At 45.7% G+C, this 17,484-nt stretch overlaps 1 protein-coding gene across 2 annotated transcripts in view; it reads right to left on the bottom strand.

Moving 5' to 3' along the window:
* CD99L2 (CD99 molecule like 2) overlaps positions 1-17,484 on the bottom strand; it is a 56,019-nt gene that overhangs the window by 11,548 nt on the left and 26,987 nt on the right. The window contains exons 2-8 of one of the 2 annotated variants that reach the window (XM_035113263.2): positions 12,475-12,540; positions 12,186-12,224; positions 10,522-10,614; positions 8,218-8,295; positions 6,877-6,969; positions 5,066-5,101; positions 294-359 (exon numbers count right to left, since the gene is read on the bottom strand). In XM_035113263.2, the coding sequence (XP_034969154.1) occupies positions 294-359; positions 5,066-5,101; positions 6,877-6,969; positions 8,218-8,295; positions 10,522-10,614; positions 12,186-12,224; positions 12,475-12,540 (471 nt within the window). The remainder of the gene's footprint in view (positions 1-293; positions 360-5,065; positions 5,102-6,876; positions 6,970-8,217; positions 8,296-10,521; positions 10,615-12,185; positions 12,225-12,474; positions 12,541-17,484) is intronic. The other variant, XM_035113264.2, reaches the window with a different exon arrangement.

Raw genomic sequence — 17,484 nt, 5'->3', positions numbered from 1 at the left:
TGGGGATTCGAACCGCCCACCTTTCGATCGGCAAGCCCTAGGCTTAGTGGTTTAGACCACAGTCATGTGTTAACTCCAACTAGCGGGGTGTGATTTTCTTCCGGCTCACTTTTGACACAAGAGCAGTTGTCAGGGATCATGGGAGTTGTAGTCTGGAGGGCCACAGATTTCCCCATCACTGCTCTACAGTCAAGGCATTAACTTTGCAATTGGACTGCCAATATAAAAATGTACTTCCTGTCCCTTTTTGTTGGTGTCCCCTTTCTTAGCTAAGCAACAAGAAGAGAACTTACCTTTCTTTTTATCTGGCTGGTAGCCGCCCTCGTCCACAATTCCAGCCAAGTCATCATCCGAAAACCCTGAAAGGTTGGAAGGGGATGGAATTGTTTGCGTTAGCCCATGAAATGTTTTTAGGTTCAAAAAGACATTTGTTTCCTAATTGTTACAAGGAAGATGGCTTTAAGTGCCGCATTCAGGAGGAAGAGAAGCATTTCTTAGTTGGACTGGTGCTGGTTAGGTACCGATTGGGAAATAAGGACTTAGGATGTGAGAAGAAGCAAAACAACAACAAGGGCAACTCCGAGTCAATGCCTCACCCCTCACTTGTCATTGGCTCAGCAATGGCTAATTCAATTCACTCCATATTGTGATCGTCACTACTCTGTGGATTAATCAACTTCACTGCCACAGCTTGATGACATCGCAACATGGGGCAAGCTGAGCATAGGTAAAGGTAAAGGTACCCCTGACTATTAGGTCCAGTCGCAGACGACTCTGGGGTTGCGGCGCTCATGTTGCTCTATAGGTCTAGAGAGCCAGCGTTTGTCCGCAGACAGCTTCCGGGTCATGTGGCCAGCATGACTAAAGCTGCTTCTGGCAAAACCAGAGCAGCGCACGGAAACGCCATTTACCTTCCCACTAGAGCGGTACCTATTTATCTACTTGCACTTTGACATGCTTTCAAACTCCTAGGTTGGCAGGAGTTGGGACTCAGCAATGGGAGCTCATTCCGTCGCAGGGATTCGAACCGCCGACTTTTGATCAGCAAGCCCTAGGCTCTGTGGTTTAGACCTAGCATACTGGATATCAAATGATTTCTAGAGTACTCTAGCTTGCCCTATGTGAGGCTGCCCTTGAAGAAGGGTAGCAAACAGCACTCTGGAATCTCATACTCTGTGGCAAGAGATTTTCTGCCATCATACTGGTGCAGCTCCTGTTATTCTGTCTGTTTGTGGTTTTGCTGGATTATTTATTTGGTTGTTGCTTTTGGTGTGTGTTTTCCTGTGACAGAAGTGTTCGGGTTTTTATACTGACTGCTGCTTTAGTATTTTAGTATGCATTTCTGTGCACTGCTCTTGGGACCAGTACAGTAAAAAGATGTGGCAAAACTAAAAACAATTGTTTCTTAAAAAATAAAATCTACAGGTGTTACAGTGTCCCTCACAGTAGAGTGGGGGTGGACCTGCACACCTCCAGATGCTGTTGGACTCAAACTCTGATCAACCCCCAGCCAGTATGACCACTCAGGGATGATAGGAGTTGCAGTCCAACAAATATCTGTAGGTCCACAAGATCCCCACTCCTGCCCTATTGGAATTAAAGGAAGGAAGAATCCTTCTACAATTGTGTTATGGGGAACAGCATGACTATTCATAGCAAACACTTCCAGAAATGGAAAACTCTGTGTGTGTTTTAGCAATCCGCTGAGGTTTGCTAAATTCATATAACTGAATTAAGTGTGCAGGATGAACTAATGGATGTCCTCCTGCAAGGCATGATGCTGCTGGGACCTTTAGGAGGACTGGTTAGGGTGGGCAGGTGAAGAAGAGAGGGCCCCTCTACCTCTAATGCTGTGTTTCTGAAACTTGGGTCTCCAGCTACTGCTGGACCACAACTCCCACCATCCCTAGCTAGCAGTGGTCAGGGGTGATGGAATTTGTAGTCTGCCCATAGCTGCCAAGTCTCCCGTTTTTCACAGGAAACCCCCGTATTTAAACCCGTTTCCCACTGTTATCCCAAATAGAGAAAAATCCCATAAATCCCCCGGATTTCCTACCTGCCAGGGAGGCTCCTTCTGCGCATGTTTGGACAAGCGCAGAACCGATTTCGGGTGCTGCTCTGCCCATGTCTGGGCACCGGAAATCGGGCAGCGCCGGCACCAGAAGTTGCTTCTGCGCATGTCCAGACATGCATAGAAGTGACTTCCGGTGCCACACTGCTACTGATCCTGGATTTTTCTCACCAGGAGTTGGAGGGTATGAGTCTGACAACAGCTGGAGACCCAGGTTTAAGAAACACTGTGTCTAATAGGTGTGTTGTGTCGGAGGGGAATTTCAGAAGGTGTAGCTTCTGAATAGATGTGTAGAAATACACATCCGTTAAAGGACAGTAGCCCCATCTTCTTCTTCACCTGTCGTGATGAGCTTCAGCTGCTGAAATCCCTGATTAACGCAACAATAAAAGTCCTTTTTTCATTTGGCAACCGGAATGTACCATTTCAGGCTACAGGTGAGAGGGGATACACATTCTGAACGCGTGCACATACAATATAAACTCGCTGCAAATGAAAACAGAACACTAGGACAATAGGGTAGATTTCTAGCCTTCATTTCATCTGTGCTCGTTTTCTATTCTCAGGGAGTTGTTTTTTCCTGTATGTGTTTTCACAAAAGGGAGATTCAAAACTTCTGATTCCCCTCCCAACACCTGGAGCATTTTATCACATCAGAACGCTATTCTTTATTAATATTAAAGTATTTTGAGGCCACCTTCCCACTCTACAATTCTATGTGACCTATGTGCACCTTTCAGGACATGTACCCAAACAAGGTGGCTTACAATACAAAACAATAATAAAAATAGCTTTTAAAAATCTGAACAACTATTTAAAGCAAAACTGACTGCAGATATCAATGTAGGTCAATATATCATTAAAAGTCAGCTGGGGGGGGATCAAAATGATGTCTACATCTGTGTATAGTCCAGGTCTTTCTCCTCCTATGCAACCAGCTGAACCCAAAGTCGAACATTTCGGATTTAATGTTGTGCAAGAAATTTTCCAGTAGCTAAGAAGGAAACAAATATACACCATGCTTTGGCAATGGCCAGCTGGGATAACAACAGCTCTGATCTAGCATTCAGCCACATGCAAGATGATTCATTTTAATTGATTTTATACATTGTATGTTTTTATAATTCTTACGTACGCTGCTTAGTAACCTCACAAACGAAGTTGTATAGAAAAAACTTACAAAAACTTAAGACACAGATCAATTTGTTATTGCTTGCTTAGAATTCAAGACCAAGCACATCATTTACAAATTTCCAAACTCTCCCACGTGATACTGTGGGTAGAAGCAAGCAAGCAAGAAACCCACAACGCTGGATAGCAGTGAAGAGGAGAAGGGAGCAAGCAGAGGAGAAAGCTGGGAAAGAAAAAGGAGAACTGGAAAAGCTAGATGGCAAATCCTTCTCCCAGGCCCCACTGGTTTGAGAATATAAAGACAGACCCTTATCACAGGGGTAGATAACCTTTTCTGGCCAGCAAGCTAGATCTAAATTTCCCCAGACTCTGGCAGGCAAAATTTTTCAGGTGCACGGGATCACCCATATGTCAATCACCTGACACCATGCTGCGCTTTGAAGCTCCAATTATTGGGACTTCAAAACACAGCACAGGGTTGTTTGTAAGCCCTTTGTAAGCATCTCCAGGCTGCTCCTTCAACCGCTGAAATTCAGAGATTTGAAGAAGAGCACAGGGGTGTTTGAAAGCCCTTTTCCTATCAGTCCTATCCTGCTGAGAGGTATTTCCGTTCAGTGGGAACTGCTCCACCCTCCTTGATTAAGCTGTGCTCTCGCCACACACCAGCTGATGGGTGGTTGGGAGTCTGCCTTGCTCATGCAGAGGAATTCAGAGTCAACCTGAATTCCTGTTTGTTCCTTTCACACCTCACCTTTACCCACAACACAGCTGACATCATAATGTCAGGTGTAGGGCATAGCTTTCTAAAAATGGCCTGGCAGGCCAAATGGAGAGACGTCATGGGTCACATTTGGCCCATGAGCAAAGGGTTCCCTGTCCCTGTCTTATAACGATGCTGACGGTCAGCTCAATAGTGCAGCTGGGCCACAACAACCCTGACGGGAAGCACCTCTCCCAGCTGTTTTAGGTAACAGAAAAACAAATAAAAGTGTTCCCTGGACACTCTTCCCCCTGTGCTCTCTCCACATAAATACAGGATGAAACTGGCTCTGAACCAAGGGTGAGGGATCTCCTGCCTTGCATCAGACCCAGCCAGCACAGCCAATGGCCAAGGAAGTCCAGAAACATCTGGAGGGTCACAGGTTCCCCATCGCTACTTGAAGCTTTCCAGAAGTGTGATATTGGGCCACACCTTCCCTTAAACTGTGGTTCATCATTTACTGTGGTTATGCCTTTCTCCATCTGTTTCGTTCCTTCCCACTAGTGGGCAGAAGATACAAACCACAATTCTTGCCTTAAGGTTAAATCCAAACCAGGGACAACAGCTGGTTTTGCTCCCTGAAAGCCACAATCTGTAGTAACTGAAGATGTATTGCTGGAGCAAAACAGACCATTGTGTCTGGCTCAGGTGCCTAAGCTAGGGATCACGGCTTATTTCTTCTGCTTACTTGTGGGGTGGAGTGAAAGTGCCCTCTAGGAACCATGATGGTAAACTATTAGCTACGGCTTGCTGTGATGTACAAAATGGATCACTATCCGGTTTTCGATTTCGTAATGGCAGTTTTTCTTAGAGTGTTTCATTTTTAGAAAAAGTAACACAGCGAACAGCAAATGGCCATCTCACAAGATCTGAAGTTGACCAAGTCAATAATAAATGTGAAAATTAGAGGATGCTAATTGAAAGGGAAAATTAGTAGAGGCGTTCAGCATTTAAAATCCCCCTCGCCCCCATTGCATTGCACAGAACCAGAGATAAGTAACAGGATGGATTTTCCGTGCTTAGAAGGAGTGGACGGCAGAAAACAAAGGATTGTGACAGGAAGGGGAAAGGTAGCAACTGGGAGCCCATCCAAGACTCCTTACCAGGTTTTCCACCTCTTCCACCTGTACCTTTCGAGCCTGGAACAGGATTCTTTATTCATTAACTGATCACAGAAAATAGCAGCTGTTGATTTAGGTTTTGCAACACGATGAAAGCAAATTACGCATGTTTTAGGGAAAAAAGAGTGCAAGTTGGTATCAATAACATGAACATTCTGCCAACACATCTGTTTATTTCTCTAGTGTTACCTATATGGATAGGGTGGAGGGAGACAAACAAGGGAGACATGAATGATCCATAAGGAAAAATATCTGGCCAAACAGGTCATATGAAGGGGAGAGGAGGTTAAAAGCTGTGGGCCATTTGTTTCTCACAGCAAAGCATCAACATGGCCACTTCTTCTATATGCAATGTTCAGGGTGCGAATACCACCACTTATGTTGCTAAAACAGCACCTCAGCGGATTTGGGGGAGCCCTATCACCTGCAAAAGTCCGGAAAACCTTTAGGGGAAAAACCCAATGGAGGGGAGAGAACCCCAAATTAGCCCCACATTAGGACTAAGCATGCTCTAAGGCCACAAAATGTTGACTGCTGGGATGGGGCAGGGAGCAAGGAAAGGAATGCAACCCTGAACAGCAACACTCCGTGCTGCAACATTTTATTACAGGTCCTCTGTTTAAATTACTATTATTCATCCACTCTACTACGCCTGTGCCATTGATTCATGCAGTGAATCCCATGAACCAATAAGCACAGCCATAAAGCCAGAGGTGAAGTCACAGTGATCTACCTTTTGGCAAAAATGTGTGTTTGTGTCCCATTCCCATTGCTATTTTAAGGGCCTTCTCTGTGCAGTGGGGGAGTACAACAACTCCTACCTACGGCAGACTCAAGCATGACTTGGACACATCATCCAGACTTCCTGTACGCCTTTTGAGCTGTCAGACCTTGGCCATGAGAAGGTATCCTGTTTTGTTTGCCACCCCAAGACTTTGCCTACATCAGAGGTTTGGTTTGCTGTAACATCAACATGAGAAAAGAATCCTTCCTATACAGTACGCCCCACAGATGGCTGAAGTGTGAACACAGCAGACTTAAAGGAAGTAGATTCTTCCAACCCAGTTTTGGCTGACAAGGGGAATCTCCATCACTCAGTGGGACCTCCGTAGCAACTCAGCCAATCTATGGGCTAAGATTTCTAGGCTTGAAATAAGTGGGGTCTCCTCCATCAGCCTCTCTGGGCCCAAATGCCCAGAGGGTCACCACTCCCGCTTTAAGCTGGGTCCATCCACAACCATTGCATCTGGCTGCATCAGAGGGAAAGGCAACACACAGATGCTCACCCAAGTCAACTCGCTCATCCTATGTAGGTTGGCTAGGCTTGACTTGTGAACAGCACCTCACTTGGCCTCCTGGAGAATCATCTCCAGGTGACCAGGCAGGGAAACCGTACAAAAGGTGTGGTTTTTTTAACATTGGGAAAGTGAAGGGAGAAGATATATGTTGCTAACATTGATACGTTCAGCAAGCAGCCTGGCCTGGTAGACATTTTTTTTGTGGCTGATGGTGTTTGCGCTATGAGAACCTATGGGAAGTTAGGGGCCATCTCAAGACCTTCCTCCACAAGACTCCACTGGCATGTGGCCCCCAGGGCTGTAAAGGGTTCCCAATTCCTATTATAATGCCATATGTGAGCCAAGTCACCCAGTTGCATGGTATCTGGAGTCAAGGTTTGATGCACATTAAGCACCATTGAGAGTGGAGTGCTCAACCATTGTGAGAAAAATGCTGGCCAAATCATCTAAGATTTAGAAGTAAAGCACAAAGCTAATACTGATCTATCAACGTACCTCCACCAGGATTTACATTAGGTGTTCCTCCACCTTGTCCAGGGTTGTGGTCATCCAAAGCATCAGATAAGTCGAAATCCATTGGATCTTTGGCTGTGAAATAGCACATGGATTACCTATTGAATGCATCTGTTGCTCTATAAAGCCGTGGTTCCCAATTAGGGGTCCGGGAACCTCTGGGGATCTGCAGAACGCACCCAGGGGGTCCATGGCCCCACCCCTTGCCTCCCCCACAACTAAATTTTTGTCACTTTTGCATGGTAGTATCACAGATTTTATGGTCTGTCTTTTTAGTATACCTAAAATCCTTTGCTTATTAGGGGCTACTCCACATGTTGTTCAAAAAATGGCTTTGCAGAGGAAAATAGAGTTACCAAAATTTTCAAAAGTAGGGGAGACCGTGGCTTGGCTTTTGAAATACAGTGGGTGCTCAGGTTGCGAATGTGATCCATGCGGGAGGCACATTTGCAACCTGCAGCATTCACAACTCGCAGCGCCGCGTCTGCGTACGTGCAGGTCGTGATTCGGCACTTCTGTGTATGCACAAAGTGCGATTTAGCGCTTCTGCACATGCGCAAGCGCCGAAACCCATAAGTAACCTGTTTGGGTACTTCCGGGTTCGCGTGGTGCGCAACCCGAAAAAACGCAGCCTGAAAGTGTCTGTGACCCAAGATATGACTGTATAGGGGTTCCTCAGTAATTAGCTAATTGGGAACCACTGCTCTAAAGCATATAATAATCTAATAATTCAAACTGGGAAGGTTCTGTAATTTTATTTTGTTTTCACAAGCCAACCTAGAGGGAGGAAAAGTATAAATACACCTCTTCATTCCTTCATTCGTTCGTTCGTTCATTCATTCATTCAAAGACCTCTTCATATTTCCCTGCAATTTCAATTAATTCAGTTATGTCCTGCCATGCACTTCGCACAGAGGTTGCCCTGAACAGTGGATCAAACTGCAGGAAAAAGCACATATACTGCAATACACTCTCTGCACCCAACAGCATTGTCTGCACCATCAACCTCCCACTTGAGGCCAAAGCGGTAAGGAAGGGAGCAGGAGAAACACTGTTCTTTTGATGTGGCTTGGGACAGCCTTGTCCCTGGATGTACTCTTATCATGTTGGCCAAGGCTTATGCAAAGCTGGTGGGCATGGGGATGTCCATGGTTGCCCTCTTTGTGGATTAGTATGCCAGAATAGGCCTTGGAGCATCACACACCTGATTCACTTCCTAGGGAAAATAACACTATCCGTAAAGAAAAAGTGAAAGAAGTCCCTTGACACATTACTGGCATGGGCCATGGGTGTCTTCTGCGCTCTGTAGAGGTTGTCACTTACCTGGGACCTTCTTGGGCGGAGCCTTGGTAGTTTTGGGCTGCTTGGTGGTGGTATGCATCACGTTCCAGTGGATCTCATCTGAAGACAGAGGAACAAAAGGGAAGGTGACTCAGAAAGTGGTGGCGGCTGGGTAAAGAACGAAAAGATTGGCAGGAGCAATTTAAGCAACTTCCAAGGGGGGCTGCTCTCTTCTCACTCCCCACCCACCTTAAGTACGGCCAGGGGACTGTATAAACGAAACACTATGGGGGTGGGGGTTAAGATTTTAAGAGGTGATTTTCTCTTGAACTATATATAACCATTGTATGGAAACAGCAGAAATGGATTCTACACACCCTAATGGTGGCCAAGAGACTGATAACTGATGAACTGGAAGAACAGAGATACAATTCCCCTTAATCAATGGCTCGACAACATGACATTGGCAACCTATGAATGGGCAGCTTATAGATGCAGACTTTCTTTGAATAAATACAATGATATTTGGATTGAGTTTACACAGAATACCGGTATATTAGGTTACTAACAATTATATGTGTATCAGGACAATAAGAATATACACATCTGTATATTAAAGGTAAAAGGACCCCTGACCATTAGGTCCAGTCGTGACCGACTCTGGGGTTGCGGTGCTCATCTCGCATTATTGGCCGAGGGAGCGGGCGTACAGCTTCCAGGTCATGTGGCCAGCATGACAAAGCCGCTTCTGGCAAACCAGAGCAGCACACGGAAACGCCGTTTAACTTCCCACTTGAAGCAGTACCTATTTATCTACTTGCACTTTGACGTGCTTTTGAACTGCACTTTCTGGCTGCAGGAACAGTTCCTTATCTCCTGGATCCCTAGCAGGACAAATCTGGCAGGTAGGCAAGGCCACCTACTACCTATCATTCACGTGACATCACTGTAATGTCAGGTGACGCTGCACTCCTGAGTTGTTAGAACTTCAAAGAGTAGCATGGGTCAGCTTGAAAGCTCTTCTGCAAAACAGCCTCATGTAGAGAACAAGAGACTCAAAAGACCAGCATGGGGCTATTTGCAAAAAGGGCATTCAAACAGCTCTGTGATGCTGTTGCTCCAGGGGAAGCCCCCCCCCCCTTTTAGCAGCTATTTTGGTGGAAACCGCTTTGCGCTCCTGGAACAAAGTGTGGGGCCAGCAAAGGAACAATCACTTCAACCTCCTGATTGTTCCTTTGAAGTTGTGACACATGACATCAGGTGCGGGACACATGGGCGTGGTTTTTTTGGGGGGACGACAGCCTTATGTGAGGAATGGGGAACTCCTAGAAGGGCAGAGAGGTTCCCCACCCCTGGTACAGATAATCCCCCCCTCCCTCCAAGAAGTAAAAGAAAAGGAGAGAAGCAAAAGCAGCGATGGAAACAGAGGAGAGAAACCAAAATGGAGCAACAGGAAGAACCTAAGATAAGATAAGATATCTTTATTGTCATAGTCCCCTTGCGGGAACAACGAAATTACTCGGTTGCTACATCCACTCAGATAAAGCATTCCGCATAATCCAAAATTACAAAAACCTAATTAAAAACAGTAAATATAATACAAAATAACAAGTAAAATAAGATGACTTCAAAGTCCAGGCTTTCCATCTAAGGCCAAAATTGCTCTAGAGAAGAAACTGTTCCTGAGACGGCTCGTTCTTGCCTGCATTGTTCTATATCTCCGTCCCGATGGCAGGAGCTGAAAGAAATGGTGACCAGGGTGCGTTGGATCTCTTGATATATCTAGTGCTTTTCTATGGCACCTGGTGGTGTAAATTTGTTCTAAGGTGGTGAGTGAGCAGCCAATAATGCTCTCTGCTCTTTTAATAATTCTACACAGCCCTGCTCTGTCCTGAGAAGTACAGCTTCCGTACCACACACATAAACCGTACGTGAGCACGCTCTGTATGGCACAGTGATAGAAGGCAAGCAGCAGCTTTTGTGGAAGATGGTTTTTCCTTAAAATTCTCAAAAAATACAGTCTCTGCTGCGCCTTCTTCACAAGCCCCCTTGTATTAACACTCCAGGACAGATCCTCCTGTAACTCAATGCCTAGAAATCTAAACGTTGTTACCTGCGGCTCTCGATCCTGTGAAGGTGGCTCAGGCGTTTAGGAAACTTTGCTATAAAATACGGATGGAGAACCTGTGGGCCTCCCCTTCCCCATGTGCTGCTGGACTACAGCTCCCATCATCCTTTGCCATTCGCCATGCTGGCTAAAGCTGGTGGAAGTTGGAGCCCAACAATTATCTGGAGGTTCCCGCCTTTCTGCTATAATAAAGCCTAGCAGAGAAAGGAACGACTCACCTGGTTTCCTTGGATAAGGACCAGTGGTAACCTTGGTTGATTTAGTTGTCGTCTCTGGTGGGGTGTCAAAGTAGTCAGCCAAATCCAAGTCACCTATTTGACAGATAAATACAGAAACACACACACAGAGAGAGACAAATAAACCACAGGTGGTTGGGTTTTTCTGCACTGTGTGTATTTTCTCTTCTTCTCCAAGGAGTTCCTGGCTTATCCCATTTTACCCTCACAACAACCCTGAAAAGCAGGCCGGGATGGCATAATGAAAAAGGGACTCCCTAAGGCTGCACAGAGAGATTCAGGCAGTGACAGCATTTTTCGTTACTGGTGTGGCTGTAAAAGTTGGAGTCAGCTGCAGGGCAAGAAAGATGCAGGGCTCCATTGTCAGCGAAGTTTACTCTTTATTCAAGGAAATGGCATACAGCTCAGCAACTCTTCCCAGTAGGTATTGCCGCTATGGAGCAGTTGCCAGGACTGAAGGCACCTTTCTCCCGGATATTTCCCAAGCAGTCTCAAACTGTGCTTGCACATCTCTGGTCTCTGTTCTGCCCTAATTATTCTGTGCATTCTTGGAGACCAAAGGGGAGGAAACTTGTTGCAGCAAAAGGAAGACTCCCTGGATTCTTCAGCTGTCCCTTGACCCTCCTCCTCTGTTTCAGGCTTGGAGTCTGAACTGTTCTCTGCCACCGGCTCTTCCTGCTCACTAAACCCTGTTGCCCCTTCAGCATCCAGGCCCTCCTCCCAATCTTCTCCCTCTGACCTCTCCTTGGTGTCCCACCATCAACCCCTGGGCTTTGAGCCTTCTTCCTCAGGGGTTTCCCTTGGGGGTTCCCCAACTGTTACCTCCCACAACTCCTTGTTGCCCAGCCAGTCCCTGGCAGTGGCCCACCTAAGGAGTCAAGTTTGTTGAACTCAGATTCATTAACTCAGATTCATTGCAGCATTTCACACACACGAGAGATTGGGGGAGGCAGAGCTGCATGCGTGTGCTTCCTCCATTGCCACATCCCCCCCCCACCAGGTGAGAGAGGTGGAATGGGCAAGGACCAAGCCATGTGGCAATTTTGGTGGTAGCAGCCTTGGGACTTCTTTGCCCAGTTGGTTCTCTGCATTACTTCTTCATCCTGCCCCTACCACCCAACCAGAGGCCCCCACCACTCCATTAGCCAGCATCAGCCACAAAAAGAAACAGAAAGCTTTTGCAATTAGTTCTAGGCTTGCCAGGGTCTGTCAGACCCCACAACCTGCAATCAATAGTTGCCATTCCTACCCAGAAACACTTAGTTGTCTCTAAATCAAACAGCAATTTCTCCTGGCTTTGGTCCCTTCTGGGTTTGCTCATTATTTGTTTGCACAAAGTCTGTATGGAGTCTAGATGTTTTCAGCTATTTATCGCGGACTCATTTTGATTTGTTTGCAGGGAGATTAGACAATGACTTGTCAAGCAAATGTGATTCCAATGCATTTCCCCATCACTTTCCTTACTGCAGAAAGTTCAATTCTTTTCTATGGAGCAAAGCAGGTTAGTTGTGCCAACAGCTACAAATCATATTTGACTGCAGAACTTGAATTTGCCGCTATATGATTAAATCCCACCTGCAAACAGCAACTTGCCCCTGATTCACTCCACTCTTTTGCTATAAATAAGAGATGGCAAAATATCTCACCTGTTCCGCTGGAAGGCTTTTTGGGTGGCTTGGGAGTAGCTGTAGTTAAGACAAAAAGAGGAAGGGAAGGAAGGAAGGACATTTTAACTGGATGAAGAATTAAAAGTTCACTGAATCTCACAGCACAAGCACATGTGTCTTCAAAAGCAAGTCCCATTGAGTTCAATACCCACCGAGTTTATTATTAAGCTGTAAATAACTGTAGGAGGTGTCTGCATCTGTGAAAACATCAATATATAATGCAGTTTGCTATCCCCACCCAATTCTCTCCAGCACAAGGGTGACTTACGCCGTTTTGTTGGAGTACCATCATCCAGTGCATCCGCTAAACTGAAGTCCAAATCATCGGCATATCCTAGAGACAAAGAGATAGCACAGGTAAGTTATTTGCTGCATTTATATCCCACCTTTCTGTTAAGGAGCTCAAGGAGTTATACTAGCTCTCCCCATCCGAATTGCATCATCACAACAACCCTGTGAGGTAGGCAGGCACGCAGGCAGAGAGACAGCAACTGTTCAGGGAAGTTTTAATGTTTGATGTCGTGTTGTGTTTTAATTTGTTGGAAGCTGCCCAGAGCGGCTGGGGGAACCCAGTCAGTTGGCGGCATATAAACAAATAAATACATACATGCACACATAGCCAGTAAGCTTCATGGCTGAGTAGGTCCTACTCTGACACTCTAACCTAGTAATCCTCAGAAAATTTTATCTGGACCACACTTTCAGAATAAAAATTTGCTCGTATTATTATTATTATTATTATTATTATTATTAGGAATAAATCCATTGGAAAACAAAAAGAAACCACTCCTAGCAGTGTTCGATTTATAACATACAACACAACTACTTTAGAATGTGATCACAGGACATCCAGAATGTATAAAACAATGCAGCTATATAAGAACGTGAATCATTCCCAAAATATAATTATAAACGAGCCTCTTACATATGTACCTTAAGTAGGTATACAGACTCAATGAGAGATGTGAGCTTGGTTTTGCTTGGTAATCTCATTTAGATTAGGTCTATTTTGAGACAGAACAAGCTTTCATCTTCTCATCAGCACAAAGAAGCCTTACTCTTTTCTGGTCTTTCATGTTTGCCAGAGTTGAAAATCACTGTTCACTGCAATACTGTATGTGGAACTGTAGAAGAATAGCCAATGCTCTTGAAGAGAGGCATGAATACCTTTTCTGATTGTATAGACATTCAATACAAAAACGTTTAAATGTTTATTTGATTGTCCTTGAATCTTCCCACCAGGCTTGCCACCCTTGGAGAACCACTGTTCTAACCACTACATGACCAATGTCACCAATACAGGGAGGTCATCAATTGAAAACAGAAGGTGGCAAGGCAGCATTTCGCCAGATCGCTTCAGCTTGTGACACATTTTCAAATCCATCTCTTCCCATTGGGTTTAGCCACTTTCCCAGAATCTCGTCACTGTGAAATTGCAGGGCAAGTCAGAGTTTAGGTTCTCTCTTTGTCTATAAATGCATGGGCTTCACTCATGTTTGTGAAGGCAGAGCCCACTGATTCTTCCATCTCTCAATATGCCACTCATCTGTAGATGTTCTCCTGGTTATTATTATATGTTTGTAGGGAAAACACTGTAAAAATATTGGCACATCATCTGACAAAACAGAGGTGGAGGGGGGAGAGAGAAAGAGAAACAACACCAAGCCAATATTGCATCTTTTAGCAAAACGCATTCCAAGATGAAAGATAATAATTCTATATTTGCACTGAAAGGGGTGGAAGGGAGGGCAAAATTGAGATAAGGATATTCTGGCAGATCTCTGAGTGATTTGCGGTAAATAAGGATTTCTGATTCTGGACTATTTAACAATAGACACACACACACACACACCTATTTCCCCAAACCAGACTGCTGAAATGAAGAAAGCGGTTGTGGGGAGAGACCAAGGACCCCTCAAGACAGGTGCTTTATTACAGGTGTATTCTGCAATGTATTCTTGGTACCACAATCGTACATTGGAGGTGAATTTACTCTGCTTTGTTCGTTGTTCTGCGATGTCCCCAACACTGTCTGGAGCGCCTAGAGCACAGCAAAAGTAGGACAAATACCGGTACCATTTCTCCCAGCCCAAGGACCATATTCCCTTGCGAACAAGCTTCCTGGGACCAACAGTGGGTGTGGCCAGAGGCAAAAAGTGCCTCTTTTGTAAAGCAAGCTACATTTCTCCCAAGTAAAAGGCAAGTCTACATCTGGGCAATGAAGAAACAGTATCAGAGTTCAAGGACACAATTCAGTCAGGCAAAAGCACTTGGTGAGGCTGTGGACCAGACCAAATGAGGATTGGGGTCTGCGGAGGAGGCGTGGCCTGAGGAAAGTCCCAAGGGCCAGATAAAGAGGCACAGGGGCCGCATTTAAGCCCCAGGTCTGAGTTCTCCCTCTACTGACGGTTGCAACAGGGAGCATGCACCTTTAATCCTTCATCTTGGGAGCCTTTTATTATTGTTACTGTTACTTCCCCATTACAAACTGTTGGCTTATCCGCTTTTGATGCGTTTATGCGTCCATACATTCTCTCGGCACGTGCGGAAGTTAACGCAAAAACAAGAACATTCAAATGGCTTCCCTCGGATTCCAGCTGCTAAATGGATTTAGCTGCTGCCACCTGAGCTCTGACATCTTCCATGAATAAATTTAAGGCTCGAGTGACAAGGCCAGCAACCATGGGGAAAGGCATGGGGCTGGCAGGAAGCAAATGTCGACATTTCAACCGGGGTGAGGGGAGAGAGCAGGGGTGAAGGGGAGGGGTGCAAAAATGTCTGACTCCTATGTGGTTGGGATGTAGCCTACTAGGTCCAGTTGCAACAGTAAGGCTCACATTCCTTGCTCTGTCCACCTTTGCTTTGGGCCCACCCACTGATGTGGCATTCGGTCTCCTGGAATGGTACACCCCCCCCCAAAAGGAGTGTAGCTCCTGGGCTGCAAAAGCTCCCCCACCCTTGGCGAACAGGATTGTAGCCATAAGGCGCAATCCCTACCACCACAATAACCAATTCTATCCTCGTGATCACTCTGTCTGGTAGACTGGGCTTACTGGCCAACAACACTGGCTGCTCATGGCTGAGTGGGGAATCTGACCCTACTTATCTATTACAGTAATTAAATTGGTATACCGCCCTTGCATTGCAGGAGGATAGACTGGATGACCCTTGGGTCCCCTCCCAACTCTACGATTCTATTGATTTCAGGGCAGTTTACAACATAATAAAAACAAAGCCGAAAATGAAACCTAGGTATCTCAAGTCCCAGTTTTCTCCTCAAACCATGACACCATGCTGGCTTTACCTTTCCTCATGTGACGTGTAAGGTTGGGGGGGGGAATCCCCTCCCACATTGCAAAAAAGAGCCCTATGCTATCTGATTTGCATGCAGAAGGTCCCAGGTTCAACACTCCAGGGCTTCTCCAGGTAGGTCTGGGAGAGACTCCTTGTCTGAAACCATGGAGGACAGCTGCCAGCCAGTGTAGGCAGTACTGAGCTTGTTATAAGGGAGTACAGTGTAGGCGTGCTATGGTCCATGGGGTCACGAAGAGTCGGACACGACTAAATGACAACAACAGTGTAGGCAGTACTGAGCTTGTTATAAGGGAGATTCCTGTGTTCCTGCCTGCCTTTGGACTTGCAGCCAAGTCCAGTGGGTAGCAGTGCCTGCTGGCTTCCTCCTCCTCAATCTCAGCAGTGACACTGGGGAACTCTGTAGAGAGGACAAGCTATGGTGGCTTTCTGAGAAAACGGGACATGAGTTATAAAAGAATGCTAGTGTGCAGCAGAAGCAGCCAGTGGAGCTGATCTCTCAACAGCAGCATCGCTGCAGCTTGCCTGAATCCACCAATGTGCCCCCCATGGTCCCACCCCATCCTTGTCTGAGTAAATTGCAAAAGGCGTCAAGAGGACAGATCTGACGCTTTGCTGTACCAAAGCAGCTGCTATGGTTTAGGAGCCAGCTACAAAAACAGACCAACTTTGGCCTGGTGAGGATGCAAAATGAACGTCTGTACACAGACACACCACCGCAACGCTTCTTCTAATCCTAGGATCAATAGAAACAATTTAAACCTTGCTAAAGGGAAAAGCCCAGGGGCAACCCCAAGTTTACATTTTGTATGCAAGAAACGGTTTTCTCTCCTCACACACTCCTTTTTCTTTCTCCTTTCCTGTCTCTCTGATTAAATAAATGCTAAGAACACAGACTCATTATACTCCAAGGTGATGTAATTAACAAGTTTGTTTTTAACACAGAAGAATGCAACTGTTGCAAGGAGCTGCTTCAGAAAGGCGGCTCAAGGGCTATTGTCCAAAGGTAGCATACAGAAACCAACATCAAATCCATTTCAGTTTGGAAGCATTTACTAAAGGGACATCTTTCGGTTTATTTGAGGGATTTGTTTTCTGCCCTCCACCCTGTTTACCTGGAAAAAAATCAATAAAAACTTAAGATACAATAGAGCCCGAGGGCCACATTCCCACCCAAGCAACTCCCCAAGGGCCATATGTCAATGGGGACAGAGATAAAAGTTGTTGGAACATCAAATGTAATTATTATCTCTGTACAGCAGTTTCTGCTCACTCAGCCTCTCCATCCTCCATCTGCACATACCTGGGATACCGTAGCTCAGTTGGTACAGCATGGGACTCTGAACCCAAAGGGTCATGGGCTCAAACCTCATGTTTGGTGCATTCATTCCTGTATTGCAGGGGGTTGTACTGGATGACCCACATGGTCCCTTCCAATTCTACGATTCTGATTCTAAACCAAAGGCCTTCGTAGAATTAAAAGACACACTCCAGCCAGGCAAAACCTCTCAGGCGTGTTAATTCTGGAGCACTCCGAATCATTTGCTTATGTTCGCCGTGCACAGAAAATAGCAGATCTAGATGAAAAGCAACACATGGCAAGCTTATGCACTTAAGATTGAAATGTGTCCCTAATTATTGCTGCTGTGTAAGATTGTATAAGCTTAGAACATTGTATAATGTCAGAAGGGGGTGTCGATGGAAGGACTCACCATCGTGGGAGGAAAGACATGGTGGCAGGACCATTACGAAGGGAGTGTGCACTTCTGAATTCGCCACTACACTACTACCTATGGATGAAAATGGCAGAACCCAACCATTCAACCTACGTGTGTAGGAAGTGGCCTTTATCCTAGGTCAGGCTCTGTATCCCACCCAACCCAGTGTTGTGTACTCTAACTGGCAGCAAGCTCTCCAGGGGCAGAGATCTCCTGCTATGGATCCTTTTAACTGGAGATGCAGGGAA

The sequence above is a fragment of the Zootoca vivipara genome, chromosome Z, assembly GCF_963506605.1.
Source record: "Zootoca vivipara chromosome Z, rZooViv1.1, whole genome shotgun sequence".
NCBI classification, from domain to species: Eukaryota; Metazoa; Chordata; class Lepidosauria; order Squamata; family Lacertidae; genus Zootoca; species Zootoca vivipara.
The sequence above is the reverse complement of the archived record's forward strand: the minus strand, read 5'-3'. Positions and strand labels throughout refer to the sequence as shown.